This window comes from Pristis pectinata, chromosome 8 (genome assembly GCF_009764475.1).
Source record: "Pristis pectinata isolate sPriPec2 chromosome 8, sPriPec2.1.pri, whole genome shotgun sequence".
Lineage (NCBI taxonomy): Eukaryota > Metazoa > Chordata > Chondrichthyes > Rhinopristiformes > Pristidae > Pristis > Pristis pectinata.
Genome location: NC_067412.1, coordinates 53917784 through 53935005, shown reverse-complemented (window position 1 = coordinate 53935005; position 17222 = coordinate 53917784). Strand labels below are relative to the sequence as shown.

General features: G+C 44.4%; 1 protein-coding gene across 4 annotated transcripts in view; it reads right to left on the bottom strand.

The window, feature by feature from the left end:
* si:dkey-172j4.3 (diacylglycerol kinase eta) overlaps positions 1 to 17222 on the bottom strand; it is a 148969-nt gene that overhangs the window by 70380 nt on the left and 61367 nt on the right. Inside the window, exon 1 of one of the 4 annotated variants that reach the window (XM_052022124.1) lies at positions 15302 to 15619. The exons of the other annotated variants lie outside the window; for them this stretch is intronic. Coding sequence (XP_051878084.1) covers positions 15302 to 15358 — 57 coding nt within the window. The 5' untranslated portion in view covers positions 15359 to 15619. Of the gene's footprint in view, positions 1 to 15301; positions 15620 to 17222 lie in introns of those variants that run through there. 4 annotated transcript variants of the gene reach the window in all.

Below are 17222 nucleotides of genomic sequence, written 5' to 3'. Positions count from 1 at the left end.
CCCAGGGGAAACTCACGCAGTCACAGCGAGGACATACAAACTCCACACAGACAGCAGCAGAGGTCAGGGTTGAACACAGGTCACTGGAACTGTAAGGCAGCAGCACTACTAACTTCACCTCCAGGCCACCCTGATGTTTTTACTGTCACTGAAAGCTTTTTCCTTCAATTGAAGTGCCTGGGCAATTTTGTGACTTCTACTAAACTTCCGTGCATGGGATTTATGCTTTGAATGTAGCCCGTTAATGGGATCAGTATAAAATGAATTTGACTCAAATCTGACTAAGGGCACATGGTCTAAAACTCACCCCAAATGACAGTCAGTGGACTGCCTCACCAGGGAACTATAGGGCAACAGACAGTTACAACACAAAGAAGGTGCAGTCAAGCTCATGCCATGCATTGGAGACACAAGAGACTACAGATGCTGGAATCTGGAGCAACAAACAATCTGCTGGAGGAACACAATGGCTCAAGCAGCATCTATGGGAGGAAAAGAATTGTTGAGGTTTCAGGCTGAGACCGTGCATCAGGACCTGCAGGAGGCAGGCAGACAGGAGGACACCACTGATAGAGGGCTTCGACTTGAAATGTTGACAACTTGCTTCCCCCCACAGGTGCTGCTCGACTCACTGAGTACCTCCAGCAGATTGTTTGTTGTTCATGCAGTGGAAACTTCAGAATGAAGCAAAACTGAACAAGGGTCCTCACCCACCTAAAACAAAAACAGAAAATGCTGTAAAAACTCAGCTGGTCAGTCTGCATCTGTAGGAAGAGAAACGGGGTCAATATTTCAGGTTGTCAGAATTGAACTTCATCTTGTACATCTCTTGGATCGACCCAGCACCAGAGATAACTGGACAAAAGATGACTTTATATCACAGTATACAAGACTGACTCTATATCACAATGTATATGGCGACAATATGGTGGTCACTTAAAATCGAGATGTGTATGAAATCCTTCTTGCAGGAGGTGGCGAATCTCTGGAACTCTCTACCCAATAAGTAGAGAGGCTGGATCATAGGGGGGTATGTAAAGAATAAGTAGATAAATAAATGTTTGAAAGCGGGGGGAGTTGAGGGCTGTGGGGAACTAGCACAGAAGAGGAGTTAAGGCCTGAGGCCAATCAGCCATGATCATCTTGAAGGGTGGGTCAGGTTTGAGGGGTCGAGTGGCCTACTCCTGTTCCTTTGTTTCTGTTCATGAGGCCTTGTATAAAGTGTGGAAATCTGTGACAGTATTGTGGGGCAAACATTTCAATGTATAAGAGTGAAGCTGTTGTTGTTGAACAGACAGCTGATTCTTTCTGCATTGTTGTCAGTGACTGTGAACAATGAGAGCCAAGATCTGTGCTTCAGCCGTCAGGAATTTTCACGGTTCTGTTTACAGTAGTTGGGTACATATACACAGCAGACTACATCACTCACTGCCCATAATAAGCTGCTCTTTAAACACAGATGCGAAACATCTGATGTAAAAATAGCAGCTCTGTCTAAAAATAGATGAGAAGCCAGTGTGAGAGCCTGCCCTCTATTTGCTCTCTCATGGGCTGCTTTGATAGGCATGTTTACTTCAGACATTGCTGTCCTCTACAGACACGCCCTCTATTTGAAGCAGCTCTGCTGCAACTCCTTCCTTGTAATGTTCTGCATTCTTCTATTTTCTGCTCTACAATTTCACAGCTGCCTTACTAACTTTACACTACTTTCTCTGAGAATAGTCGCACCAACAGGAACACTCATTTTTTAAGCTCTTGTGGTGTTTCCTAACCAGCAGGACAGAGCAGGCCTGGATTTAAAGTTATATCCTGGAACTCACCATGTTACCACTCACTCCCCACCCCCACACCCACCAAACCACCTCTCCCACCCCACAAAGCCCCACCTGTGGTAAAGTCTGTGGGGTACATGTTGGCCTCATCAGTCACCTCAGTACCCACAGTCCTGGAATGGAAGCAAGTCATCCTCAACCTTGGACCTTAGAGCCACGAAAGTACTTCCAAGCAGAGTCACTGTCAACCTGTGCTCAGCAAGATCCAACAGACAGCCACTCAATCTCAGTGATGCTGACTGAGGTATCAGCATTGGAGAGAGAACCACCCCCACCTTCACTCGCCTCCCAAAGAGACCCAGGGTATCTTGTCCACCAACCTGAGATGGCAAACAGGGCCACAGGTTTGCCCGTCATTCAAAGCAAGTTACCTCTGGAAGTGTGCTGGTGAAGCATCAGCCTGGATTAGTTGCTCAGGGCTCTGGAGTGGGGCATCTGGAGTTCCCAACAACCGTCATCAGCAGCAGGCACTACCAAGTGGGCATGGGTAGTGGTGAGGCAGCCTCACTGAGAAAAGAAGGACATCCTTCTGGACAATAAGGAGTGAACAGCAGACTGTGTCTGTGAGTGCGGAGCAAAGGGTAGCTGGTATTATAATCCCTGTTTTATGCAGCTGCTGTTTGACCTAACCACAGAATGTTGGCAGGGTCATGATCTGATTAAAGTCCATGAACTCCTAAACTTCACAGTCCCCACCCACTATACTGGACAGAGGAGCTCCTCCCAGTCAATGTGCTGAGCTTTAGCATTGCTTTCTGTTTACGGGAAGAGATGTTACAACAGTGGCTGGGTTCTAAACTTGTTTAACCCTTTCAATATGTGCATTGGAAACAGAAACTACTTATAGCTTACGAAGAACTACAGGGCATTAGCCGAAGTGCTCAGAGGTATGGAATTTGGTCAGGGTCAGGCTCCATCCCCATTGAATACAGCTGTCCATCAAAGGGGGTTTATCCCTCCCAGGCATGAGGTGATTGCTCAGTGCCATCCCCTCACCCCACAACCCATCAACCCTTGCTCTAGACCACCATCCAAGCCCAAACCTCAATGCACAGCACGAGAAGAGTCACAGATAGCTCACCACAAGAAGATTAGATGCACAGCTTGCAAACTTCATCAAAGCTGCAGAAATGAATGGAAATATTTGTGGTTAATACCTTCACGTATCACCAAAGTAGCATTATGGTTACTGCATAGCATATCCTGCTTGCTAAATATTTTCCAAATAAGTCAGCCTTGACTTAATGGTGGAGTTCTAGTGTTGTTACAGAGCATGGAGTCAAAGAGTTGTTTTCAGCACTGAAATGGGCCCCTTGGCCCGCCACTTCTACGTCAACCTTTTTGCTCATCCACATGAATCCCATTTTTGTGTATTAGGTCCATATCTGAATAGGCAAGGCATAGGTTTCTGAATAAATGCATATTAAACATAGTAATTGTATCTGATTCCACCACCTCCTCTGGCAATGCATTCCATTCTACCACTCTCTGTGTAAAACAACTTACCTATCAGATGCCCTTTAAAGCTCCTTTCTCTCACTGTAATTCTGTGCCCTTTTGTTCTTTGATACCCCTACCATGGGAAAAAAATCTTGACTATCTACCTTGTCTTTTCCTCTCCCATAACTTTACATATTTCTATCAGGTCACCCCTGAGCTTCCTTCACTCCAGAGAAAACAAACCCAACCTATCCAATCTCTCCTCAGAACTGGTGTCCTCCAATCTAGGCAACATCCTGTTGAATTTCTCCTGAATTCTCTCCAGCTTATCCATCCTATAGTGTGGTGACCAGAACCACACACAATACCGCAAGTGAAGAATAACCATTGCTCTGTAAAGTTGGAACATAATCTCCCAACATTTATATTCTATGCCTTAATCTATGAAGGCAAGCAAGTCATATGCCTTCTTCATTACCCTATATACTGTACCTGTGTGGCCACTGTCAGGAAACTATGGACTTGAATGCCTAAGTCCCTCTGTTCTTCAACATGCCTGAGCACTCCACCCTGAATTGACTTCACAAAATTTATCATCTTGTACTTGTCAGGATTAAATATTATCTGCCAATGCTTCACTCAACTTTCCATTTGACCTAAACCCTGCTGCAGCCTTTGACAGCTTTTCTCACTGTCCACAACACCACCAATTTGTTGATGCTACCTTTTGGCTGAGACTTTACACTGAGCCCCGTCTTCCCTGTCAGAATATCTATTCCATGGCAATGCTAACACAAAAGCAGAGAGTTCTCCCTACGATCCTGGCCAATATCTTTCCCACAACCATCACAAAACACAGATTACCTGGTACGCTGGATAACGCAGTAAGAAAACTGGGAGCTGCATTTAATTCCAAGTTACCACACTTCAAAAGCATATCTTTACTGTAAATGATTTGCAGTGCCCAAGGTTGTGAAATAAGCTGTAAATGTGAATTCTGACTGTTTTAATGGTTTGAGGTGCATAGTACAAGACATCAGCGAGGGTGTGGGGGGTGCACGTCAGTGTGAGAGTGTATTGATCATGGACCTATCCTGGGTGAGGGTTAGAAGGTGTTTTATCATTGAAAATCAATATGAGAAGGGAGGGAGGGTATCCTAGTTCTGAGATAGTGAGAAGACATCATATACAAGACCTGGCAGGTATTATGCATTAAGGGACCACTTGCGCAAGCTATATGATCACAATGTTTGCAATAATAACTAAGCAAATAAAATAACTACAGGACAGCGGAGAGGAAATGAAAACCTTTTACTGAGATATTTACAGCAGCTGCTCATTATTGGCATACATTCTATATTTAGAGATCTGTCCCAATTGAAGTGACTCATACTGTGTCTTCTTTGAAATCATAGATATAATCAAACAGGTTAGGCACAGAGTAAAGCTTGTTCTACACATTCCCATGAAGCACTTTCAGGGCAGAGACTGCTCAACCTCCTTTGTCAAGCTGCCATTCATAGCTCAGTCAGCAGGCTGTCAAGGGTTCCACCTGAGCCAACTTCCGAGCCTAGAAGAGGGGCAGGCTGTTGGCTCGGGTGTGCTCAGATGTCCCAAGAGAGGGATCATGTGGTGTCCACTGGCTATCTGGAGGCCTTCCAAGACCAATGGGTGCTACAGGGGCTGGAGTGCATCCTGCACAAGAATGGCAATGTTTTAATTTGATGCATATTTTGTAAATACCAAACTGACAATGATTTAAATATTGTAAATATGTTAAAAAATCTTTTTAAATATGACGGGCTATTTACATGTTCAGATGATATGAAAGAAGGTAGAGTTGTGGATAGTGAGGAAGGTTGTCAATGGATACAGCAGGACATCGATCAGTTGGAAACTGAGCAGAGAAATGACAGATATAGTCTAATCTGGACAAGTGTGAGGTGTTACCTTATGGGAGGTGAAATGCAAGAGGAAAGAATACAGTAAATGGCAGGACTCTAGGAGCTTTGATGTATAAGTCCATAGTTCCCTGAAAATGGCAACACGTGGATAGGGAGACAAAGAATGCATATGGCATGCCTGCCTTCGTCAGTCGGGCATTGTATAAAAATCAGAAAGTCACATCGCCACTGTATAATATTTTATTAGGCTATATTTGGAGTATTGTATGCAGACTTGTCACCACAATACAGGAAAGATGTGGAGGCTTTAAAGAGGATGCAGAAGAGGTTCACCACAGTGTGCCTGGATTGGAGAGTATGAGCTATCAGGAGAGGATTGACAAGCTTGGATCTGGAGCACTGGAGATTGAGGGGCTACCTAAATGAAGTAGATAAAATTATGGGAGGCATAAATAGGGTAGATTGTCAGAGTCTTTTTTCCCAGGTTGGAAATGTCAAAAACTAGAGGGCATAGGTTTAAGATGAGAGAGGGAAAGTTAAAAGGAAATTTGTGAGGCAAGTTTTTTTGTACATAGAGAGTGGTAGATGCCTGGAACGTGCTGCCAGGGGAGGTGGTAAATGCAGATAAGATAGCAATGTTTAAGAGGTATTTAGATTGACTAATGAACAGGCAGGGAATAGAGAAAGATGGACCATGTACAGGCAGATAGGATTAGTTAGATTGGCATCATGGTCGATGCACACCAGGTGGGTCAAAAGGCCTGTGCTATACTGTTCTATGTTCTATGTTAGATACAGAGTATAACTCTCTCTGCACTGTCTTGTCATACACTCCCAAGACAAGTACATCACAGGTTAAATAGAGGGGAAGGCTCCCTCTGCACTAGCCAGTCAGACACCTCGCCCCACCCCCACCCCAGGGCAAGTACAGCACAGGTCGGTTACAGCATTAGGTTTGGTCCACACAGAACAAAACAATTTGTGTAGACATCTTGGATTCTGGTAATGAGAAGATCCTGAACATTGGCCTGGTATAGTTCTGTGCCTTGATGTTTCGCCGTAACAAAACAAAATGTATACTTTTCAAACAGAAACATAGAGAGTGAAGCTCCTACTTGCTGTCCGACAGGCTGGCTTTGACCCTTCATACATCCAACTTCATCTTCACACAATATCCAGCTGGGGGGCAGCCTGGGTAGAGATACTTTACACAAAATGCACCAGGTGCACAGAAGTTGGTAGTGAGACAAATATAAAGCACACAGGGCTGTGCAAAGGACTATTGAGTCCCACAGCTGCTATTCAATGGTTAAGTCTTTCTGCTGCAAATCTCAACAGTCAAACCACCAGCATAAACCCCAGTTTATGAGCCACACTCAGCTTCATCTATTTGTGCAAAGATCTACCTCAGAGTGTTCCCAAGAAACACAGCCGGCAGGGAGGAGCAGTGGCATCAAGAGTGCAATGGGAAACAGATCATGGCCTTGGCCCCTTGCTAGCATGCAAAACAGGTGCTGACTAGAGTAACTGACTGAATTAAAATAAAATAATTGGACTGCCTTTCCTCATCACAAGGGGTTAATGCATGACTTCAGAGTGAAACTGACGGATCCAGGAGGTGATTCAACAATAATGCCAACACTTTGTGCGACATTGCTAAACAGCTTCTAGTGAGTCAGCAGCTTTGCATCTCTTCACACTTTTACTTACATTGCTCAATCATAAGAGACATTAAATTGAATCATTTGCTCTCACCTTTTTCCATTATGTTTGCATTCAGTCAAACTAAACTTAAATGTAAAGCAGCAAATCACAATCACAACTCACTGTTTTGAGAAAGCACTGGGGTTCAAATAGCTGAGTGCTAGATCTTTGTCTATCTAATCTTTCACACAGAAATTAACAGACCCAACAGACCCAGAGAAAGCAATGGTTTGGTGATACGTGTTCCAACCATTTGGATGGAAAAAGGAAGACATTGGTAACTAACACTACAAGGCTGATTAGCGAGTGCTACTGGATATCTGAAATGTGACCTGCAGTCCCACGTCCTTCAAGAAACCTTGTAACCACCCATAATAAGCCCACATCAAGTTATCAAAGAGAGATAAAGGGAGAAATATCAGCACTGAACTCCAGGTCAGGTATACTGAGAATGTAGCTGAAAGCACTTTTGCAGCAAGAGATGGAGGAGAGAGTAGTGGGGGAATGTGGAAGGTGGTGGGAAACTGCACCATTGTATGGAGGCTGTAGACAGCTAGAGCCAGGCACAGGAGCTCTGGACTGTGGTGGGCCAATTCATGATTCTTGGGATGTGGAACATTGGGCAGTGTCTCTTCCCCACCCCCAGAAGTTCACGGGACACAACAGTGAGATTGAACTTTCTTTCCTCAGCAGAAGCCCTCAGGAAGTGAGTCTACGAACTTGATTTACCACCTTGTCGTACCTTCCCTCCCAAGAGCCCTGCTCCCTTCTCTGGGTCACTTCCATGGGACACCAGGCAACAGATTTCCATAACTCATATGGTAAAATCATGGAATGTTTACAGCACAGAAGGAAGCTATTCAGCCCATCTAGCCTGTACAGGCTTAATGCAAGATCAATCCAGCAGGTCCCACTGGCTTGTCCTGCAAATTCCTTGCTTTCAAATGCTTATCCAGCTTCCAGTTGAATGATACAATTGAATCTATCTCCACCACTCCCACCCTGCAGTGCATTCCAGATCCCAACCACTTACTGCATAAAATAATTTTTCCTTGTGTCAATTTTGGTTCTTCTACCAATTATCTTCATTCTATGCCCCCCGGTTCTTTATCCCTCCACCAATGGGAACAGTTTCTCTCCATCTACACCCTTCATGATTCAAGTATCTCTATCAAATCTCCTTTCAACCTTTTCTGACCCAAGGACAGAGCCATCCATTCAGAGAATGAAAGTCCTTTATCACTGGAATCCTTTTGATAAATAGAATAAGAAAACATTATAAATCCTCAGCAGATCAGGCAGCATCAGTGGGGAGAGAAACAGAGCTAATGTTTCAGGTCCACAACCTTTCTTCATTACCAGGAAAAGTTAAAAATGAAACCATGTTTTAAGTTGCAGAGAAGGCGCAGGGGTAGAGAGAACAGAGGGAATGTCTGTCATAGACCCCACCCACTCGGGACATTCTCTCTTTTCTTCCTTCGGGTAGCCTGAGGGCACATACCACCAGACTTAAGGACAGCTTCTACCCCACTGTGATAAGACTATTGAACAGTTCCCTTATACAATGAGATGGACTATGACCTCACGATCTACCTTGTTGTGACCTTGCACCTTATTGCACTGCACTTTCTCTGTACTGTTATTGTTTTTACCTGTACTACATCAATGCACTCTGTACTAACTCAGTGTAACTGCACTGTGTAATGAACGGACCCATACGATTGGTTTGCAAGACAAGTTTTTCACTGTACCTGGGTACAAGTGACAATAATAAACCAATACCAATACCAATAGGGTTGAGATCTTCAGGAGAGAGTGAAGAACATAATTGTCCCTTTGTTCTCCCCACCCTTCCTATGGTGAAACATGATGGATGTGTACAATGGTGCCAGCATCTCTGCTCCTCTGCCGTCTGGTGGGGGAGGACATAGCCAGGAACACTGAGAGCTGGGACTTTAGCTGAAGCAGGAGAGTCCTGAGCAGGGCTTTCTCTCTTGGAGTGTGGGATTACCCCAACAATGTAAAAATGGTAGGCAAACACCTCTGCCCCAGAAAGTGATGCCTCAGAAGGTCTCCAAGCACTTCAGCAGAAGTATTTGATTCCAACATAATCAGACGTGGTAAAGATGTTTGAATGACACTGTGTACCATAGCTCCCCAGAGTACAGGCCATCCCCAGGTAATGACTGGGTTCTGTTTTACAGATGTTCAAGAGATATGGAGGAATTTAAGATAGAGGGATATGTGGGAGGAAGGGGTTAGACAGTCTTAGGAGTGGTTTGAAGGTCGGCACAACATGGTGGGCCGAAGGGCCTGTATTGTGCTGTGTTGTTCTATGGTTTTATGGTTGATTTTGTCAGTAAGTCAGAAAATACATAGAATTACTTGATATGGTAACCATACCTTCACAGTATTGTAATGAATGGCATGAAAAGCACATAAGACTGACAAGAAAGAACAATTTCTAAAAGTGGAGAGAGAGAGAGGAAACTGGTACTGCCATTTGTAGGAATAAATGTATGTACTTAAGTCAGACTTTGTAATTTAATAATATTGTGGGAGATAATTTGAAAGTAGGGTTGTCCATAAGTAGGTTGTTCATAACCCAGAGATGGCCTGCATACATTTACTGAGGCAGGAAGCAGGTATTGACAGCCAGGAGACCTCTGGTTGGTTAATACTTCAACAGGAGTATGGGAAAACAAGAAAAGTTAACAATAACCTCTGCCTTTGATCTAATGTTACCAGAAAGAGAAGTCAACCAAGGACTGGGAAAATTTTGGAATGCAGTCAAGGATGGCCAAGGGACGATAGAATACATGAGTGGTTAGTGTAGCTGCCTCATGGCTCCAGAGATGGGTTCAGTCCTGACGTCTGTTGCTGTCTGTGTGGATATTGCATGTTACTCTTCCTGTGACTGCATGGGTTTTCCCTGGGTGCTCTGGTTTCCTCCCACATCACAAAGACATGTGGGTTGGTAGCTTAATTGATTGCTGTACATTGTCCCTCATTTAGCAGGATGGGTGGGGTGGAGGAGTTGGTGGGGAACGTAAGAGGAAAAATGGGATCAGAGTAGGCTTAGTATGGGCACAGAGTAGATGTGCTGAAGGGCCTGTTCCACGCTGTAAGACTCTATAGATCGTGTTTAAACAGCCTCTCTGTGCCCCTGCATAAGGAGCAGTGGGTGATTCACAGTGGGTGAATAAGATGAAAGCAGGAAATCCACACCCTTCCACACTCTGCTTAAACATGCGCTTTCAGGTCAGAGAATCATGGAGTCACACAGCACAGAAACAGGCCTTTTGGCCCACTGAGTCTGCCCCAACCATCAACCATCCATCTACACTATGCCTCTCTTCTCATTTTTCCTCTCACTTCCCCATCAACTTTGGAATCATGATGTTCTCACTTTGAGCATACAGCCCAGGCACAGTGTAGTTCTGAAGGGATGTCATACAGTGGAGGTGCCATCTTGCAGACAGGACTTTAACTGAGGGCCCATTTGTCCTCTCAATTATAACTAAAAGTTCCTAAGGTGCTGCTCAATGAGAGCAATATAATATCTCAACCAAAAAATTAAAATTACTTGGGCATTCATTTCATTGTTCATTTAGATTTTAGCTACACAGTTTTTGGCTAATTAATTTGTTGCATTATAACAGTAATTACAATGTAAAATGTACTTGCTAGGCTGCAAAGTCTTCTTTGACTTTCTGAAGTGGTTAGATGTCCTATATGAATGCATGCTCCTCCTTTCTCTAAATCATTGATGTGAACAGACATTGGGGATGAGGTTACAATAAGTAATATATTGCCCACACATTCTGCTGCAGGATGCCCATGGGTGAACAGAAACTCTAGTCTGGGTGACGATCTGATCTGAAGGCTGAAAAAGGTGACCCTAGATTTCCTCTAAGCAGCTTAAAAGGTGCCTGAAGGAGGGAAGTTTGGAGCTGCTGTCATGAGCTAAGCAAAGCAGTCATTGGCTAGAAGACAAATAGCTTAACCGCATTGTAAAGGGAAAGCTTCAAGGCATTTATCATGCCAGCATTACCAAGATAGCAGTGGTGGGTGTGGTGGGTTAATGAGTGATCCTCCACAAACCTGCCTTCCAATGCTTTCTCGTGTCTTTTTAATCAGAATTGAGACAACTAAAAATGGAGCTCCAGAGGCAGACGCCTCAGAAAAAACTTACTAAAAATAACCCTGAAAGTTCCAAAAACAGATTTGAGAAGTTCTTTGATAACCGTCTTCCGCCTTCATATGGCAATTTCTTGGCTGCTGGAATGTAGCTGTTTAAATGAATGAATATCAGGGAGGGCACATTCCCAATGAGAACTTTGGAATATTCTGTGAATTCCTATTGTAAAAACAACAATGCACATTTATGGAGCTCCTTTAATATTCCAAGTCAAAAAAGTGACACCAAACTGAGGACACATTTGTACTTGTGTCTGAAATCTTGGTCAAAACGGTAGGCTTGAAGCAGCAACTCAAAGGAGAAGGGATGGAAGTGCTTCTGGAGAGAATTCTGAAAGTCCAGTTTCAACAATGGGTTGTGCACACAGGGGTTATATTAGATTGTAATGGAGCTATAAAGTTTTCAGTACTTGATGAGAACATCTAGAATGACCAATTACAAGCTCATTAAGAGCATAATATGGATCAGATTCAGTGAGGCCTGTATTTACTCAGTCTCACTCCTGTTTCACTGCCTCACTCTATTCTCCGGCATCAGAAGTAATGGAGTCAGACAAGTTGCCCACTCTGTCCTGCTTGGTTGTGTGTTGCATTGAACCCTTTGCTGAATCCATCAGGAAGGATGCAGGCATAAGAAGGGTGACAATGCCAGGCAGTGGAGGCATTCAGAAAAAGCCTCATGTACACAGACAGATTAATCAGCATCTACCATTAGGTTGAACTGGCTTCGGGGACCAGAGTCAACTGCAGCAAGAGCGAGGCCATACTATTTGACAACTGGCCAAACCGAACTTCTGTCCCCCTTCACCAACAAGTCTGACAACCTGAAGGTGCTGTTGATCTGGTTTGGAGGAGCCACAGCATGCGGCAAGAATTGGCTGGAGTGCATAGGCAAGGTCAACAAAAGTTGATACTATGGGAGCAGTGTCCTTCTCGATGACAGGTAGGAACCTGGTGACTGGGTGCAAGGTGCTCTTGGTTTTGCTGATGTGTTGTAGAATGGGTTTATTTGGCATGGGCTGCTGCAGTGTGATGTGTCGTATGGTGTGGCATTCTGTGTTGTGGTACAGCAGATAATGAGTGGAAGACCCCACTCATGTGCCATGACAGTCACCTGAGCCAACTTCCATTTCTTCTGGGGATCCACGATGGTGTATGTCCAATGGGTCACGATGCACAAGTCTCCAGAATGGGGTATTGGACATTGAACAGTTTTCTGTTCATCCTGTAAATTAGCTCCGGGCCAGTGTTAAGTTTGTTGGAGGTGAGGTGTGGTACTTTGGCAAGAAATGTTGAGAAAAATGTCAGAAAGATGACAGAGCCTCAGCTGACCATAGTCTGTTCTGGGGTGGGATCAACAGTGGACCCATTGCTTAGAATCACAGCTTACATGCCATCATGCAGCAGACATAGAGTGGAGATGAATTTCTGAGAGCAGCCACAATGACAAGGATGCTCACAGGACTTCTCAGTGGACAGAGTCAAAGACTTCTGTGAGGTTAAAAAAACACATAAATAGTGGCTGGCGCTGCCTCCTGCACTTTCCCTGGAGTTGTCACCTTGTGGACTTTTTATCATCATTGTGAGATGCAGCTAAGGCCACTCACATTAAAGACAGTCTCAGCTGAGGAGTTCTTTGAAGCTTTCCTTCCAGAAGGCACTGACTGCCTCTCTGCCAGAGTCATAGAGTCATATAGTGATACAGCACAGAAACAGGCCCTTTAGCCCAACTGCTCCATGCCGATCCAGGTCCACATCCAAGCTAGTCCTATTTGCTAGCATTTGGCCCATAACCTTCTAAACCTTTCTTATCTATGTACCTGTCCAACTGTCCCTGATATGCTCTCCTTCATTCTTGCCTTCAGCAGGGTGGGGCCTTGGGTATTTCAGCCACACATGACCCTGACAATGCCTGTCATGGCTATGGACTAGAAGCTGGATACCCAGAACATCTTCCACTCACTATCTGCTGTACCACAATACACAATACCACACCATACAACACATTGCACTGCAGCAGCCCATGCCAAACAAACCCATTCTACAACACATCATACAACACCTGGAGAGCGCAGCTGGGGCCTTGGTTAGATGGCTAATGGAAAAGATATTTCTCTTCCATTGTAGTGTCACCCTAGATAATTGTACTCAGGTGTCTGGACTGGGGACTTGAACACAAACCTCCTAGGATATGCAAGCAAAAATAATGACAGCATGCATTCTGCACCACAAAAGTGCCAGGTACTACCCTTGAAATACAATGGCACTTTCATCACTGACCCACACCATCAATGTCTTTGGGTCTCCATCAATGTCCTGTTCACACCATCAATATCTTGTGGGTCACCATTGACCAGAAACTTGAGCAGACCAGACAAATAAACATTGTGATCACAAGAGAAGTTCAGATATTGGGTATCCTATGACTTGACTTACCAACTGACTTTCCAGATCCTTTCCACCATCTACAAGGCACAAGTTTGGAGTGAAATGGAATACTGTCCACCTGACTGGAGGAGTGCATCTCCAGTTCACTCCCAAGAAGCTCAAATCCTTCCAGGACAAATCAACCTGACACCCCCTCAATGACCCCTCAATATTCATTCTCTGCTACTGCACAATGGGTACAGTGTGTACTGCCTGCAAAATGCCCTGTAATTACTTGCCAGACTACTTCAACAGCACTTCCCAAACCTGCAACCTCAACCATCAAGAAGGACAAAGGCAGCAGATAAGGGGAAACACCACCTCTAACAGGTTCCCCTCTAACTCACACACTATAGTGATCCTTCACCATCACTGGATGATTCCTAAATCCTGGAACTCCCTGCCCAACAGTACCATGGGGCCAACTTTAACAGAAGGACTGTGGCACTTCACAAAAGGTGGTTCACTGGCACCTTCTCAAAAGCAATTATGGATGGGCAATAAATGCTGGCCTTATCACTGTAATCCAGACCCTGACAAGTGAGTGAACAAAAAGAAAATTGGTATGTTCCATGACATTCCAGAGGGTCATTAACAGAATTTTTAAACTGATGTTCTGCTGGATAGGAGTCAATGCAGAGCAGCAAGCAGAAAGGTGGCAGGTGAAGGGTTCTGTGCATTATGATATGGGCAGCAAGAGTTAGGAATGATTCCAAGTTTGTGGAAGTTGGAAGATTGGAGGGCAGTCAGAAAAGATTTGGAATGTTTGCATCTGAAGGAACAAAGGGGCAGAGGATGATTCCAGCAGCAGATGACTAAGAGAGAGAGAGAGAGAGAGAGAGAGAGAGAGAGAGAGAGAGAGAGATGGCTGGGCTATTGGGATGACTGACTGAGTGGATACGAGTGCAGAAGATCAAGTTAGTTTCAATCAGCATAATGAGTTTGTGCGGTTTGGCACAGCAAAAGTCAGTAACTAGGGAAGGTAGACACAGTCTGTGGATCGATGTTCCCACACTAACATACATTTCCTGCCATTCCCCTGCATTAATAAGCAGCAGGCCATTCACCTGTTCTACTGTATAACTCCAGCCTTACATGGTGTGAAACCTCCTTGCATTCCTTCCCCATAGAACCTAGCAATGAAGGAGGGCAATAAGGTTTACTTAATGCTCTCAGCAGACAAGTAGCAGGTGGTGAAGGGATTTGATCAAGCACATATTGCTGTTTCACACGTTTTTTTCTCACTCTTTCTCATTTCTGATGAAGTGTCTCAGACCTGATACATGAAATATCTCTCTTTCCATGGATGCTGCCTGAGTTCCTCCAGCAATTTCTGTTTATATCACAGTTCACAAGGAGCTGAAACTTCCATTCCCTGGGTCTGCATAGAATAAGCCCTAAAATATTCTGCCACATCACAAAAACCACATGACAAAATACCTTTTACATTCATTTCCAACTTTTAAACGTGGGAGTTCTCTCATCATCCTGAAGTCCTTACAGTCATCTTCAACAGCAATTCAGAATTTAAAATGCACTGCTACAAACTTATTGCCTTAAAACATACCAGTTTTCAACTACATCTCTATAACTCCCTCCTGATAGAAAATACATTTGAAAGCAAACAGCAGAATGAAATGTCAGCACCTTTGCTTTGCCCTCATTTCCTCATTTTACAATCAATTGACTCTGCCCGCCTGTCACAAGTGAAATCATTTTCAGAAACAATGCACGTTAATTCCTTTCCTTTGCATAATTATCTTTCACAAAGCAAATGAAAAACAAACACTGAACCTGTAAACTGGAGAGTCCATGTTGTCCATCTAAGTGCTGACAGCTTGTCTCCAACATCAATTAGAAGCGCAGCCTTCTTTCTTGCCCTTAGGGCCAGCAGCAGTTGAGTTAAATCCTCCACAAAGTATGTCTGTGGCAGGCAAGTGTGTGTGTGTGTGTGTGCTGGTGGGTTCAGGATTCTGTTAGAAGGGAGGTAAACTCATGGGACCATGCAGCCCAGGCATCTGGATGAGAGTTAGTGTGTCTGTCAGGAGTATGTTGTGGAGGTGAGAGTGAGAGGCTGAGCTCTAACTCAGGGTGCTGTGTGCTCCCTGTGTCTGTGAGAGAGTGTGATTGACTCTAGCAAAGGTTGGAACGTGTGGTAAGGCAGTCCCTGTGCATGTGTCGATGCATGGACGTGCTTCTGTCTGTTGGCAGTGCTGCGCGGAGAATCAAAAAACACTTCACAAAATTTCCAGCCTTGGATCTCTGAGCCAATTGGTTTACACACAACCAAAAGGGGCTGGGCCTCTGCACCTAAAATTTGGGTAATGAGGAAGTTGTTTGATACATGAGGGATAGGCTTTCAGGAAGAGAACAGAGGTTGTTGGGAAAGAGTGGGGAGACCTGCTGGGTGAGATAATTGACGTAATAGGAGGAGGAGACAGAGGAATGCAGGGAGATTGTGGCAGTACGAGGGGTCAGGTTACTGTCACAGGCTTGTCTAATTACAGTGCAAATATGCTCTTAAAATAGCCTGCTCAAATACGCGGAAGGAATAGGGAAGATGGAGCAGGGTAAAGAGAGGGAGAGAGATGTTTGTCTTCCGAATGCAGTGGAATCAAAGTTCCAGGATTTATAAATCTACATTTGCAGAATGTGTTCTTTACAAGTCCGTAAGTTCTAAAGAAGCCCATTGCAGTGCAGTATTATACATGTGCAACACAGGGAGCTGAGACAAAGTTTGCCTAGTTTATTCAAGGGTTCTCCAGAACTTTCCATACACAGTACTGTGGCCCAGACAGCAGTCAGCCACATGGGTAAGACTGCGGAGGACTGCAGTAAATTGAGACATCATTTGATGAGGGATCTTAACCTTGTAAGTTATGTCAGGTGGGCAATATACAGAAGTATGCAGTGGGTTAACCCTGTAAAGTCAGAAATACTGCTGCTACCATGCACAAGGTTTGGCAGCAAAAAGGCAGGTGAAACAGTGTAAAAACAAGATAGTACATATAAAACAAGAAAAGCAGCATCTGTCACTAGGGTATCAACTGCTTGTGTACACTCTAGCTAATCACTCAGTTCCCCACCTACATATACAGTATAGGTTCATTGAGAGATACACAGAGATCTACTGAGTCTGCAAAGACCATCAATCAGCCACATACACTAATCATATATCAATCCCATTTTATATTCTACCCACATTCTCTTCCACTCACCCCAGATTCCACCCCTTGCCTAAACACCAGGGCAATTTATAGTGGCCAACATGTACATTTTTGGGATATAGGAGGAAACCAGAGCACCTGGAGGAAACCAATGTGGTCACAGGAGGAACGTGCAAACCCCACATAGACAGCATCCGAAGTCCAAATCAAACCCAGATCTCTGGTGCTATGACACAGCAGCTCAATACTCCAGCAATTCTCACTGAGGTGCGTGCTGACAAACATCAGCGAAAAACTTTGGCCTCAGGAGACAGGGTAAAATAGTACTGAGTGGAACTTCATGTAATCTGCAGATAGGGCCCCATGGCACCAATATTCTGTCATATACAAGGTAAAGTAGACAATGGATCAGGCCTTGAATGTGGACGTCTGTGAAGTGAACTGTACCCCATTTGTTCTCCTGAGGGGAATGGCTCTGGGCTGAGGTATGGCAAGGTGATGCTTGGGAGAGTGCAAAGACAAGAGTTCAGAGGGATCAGACCCTGAAG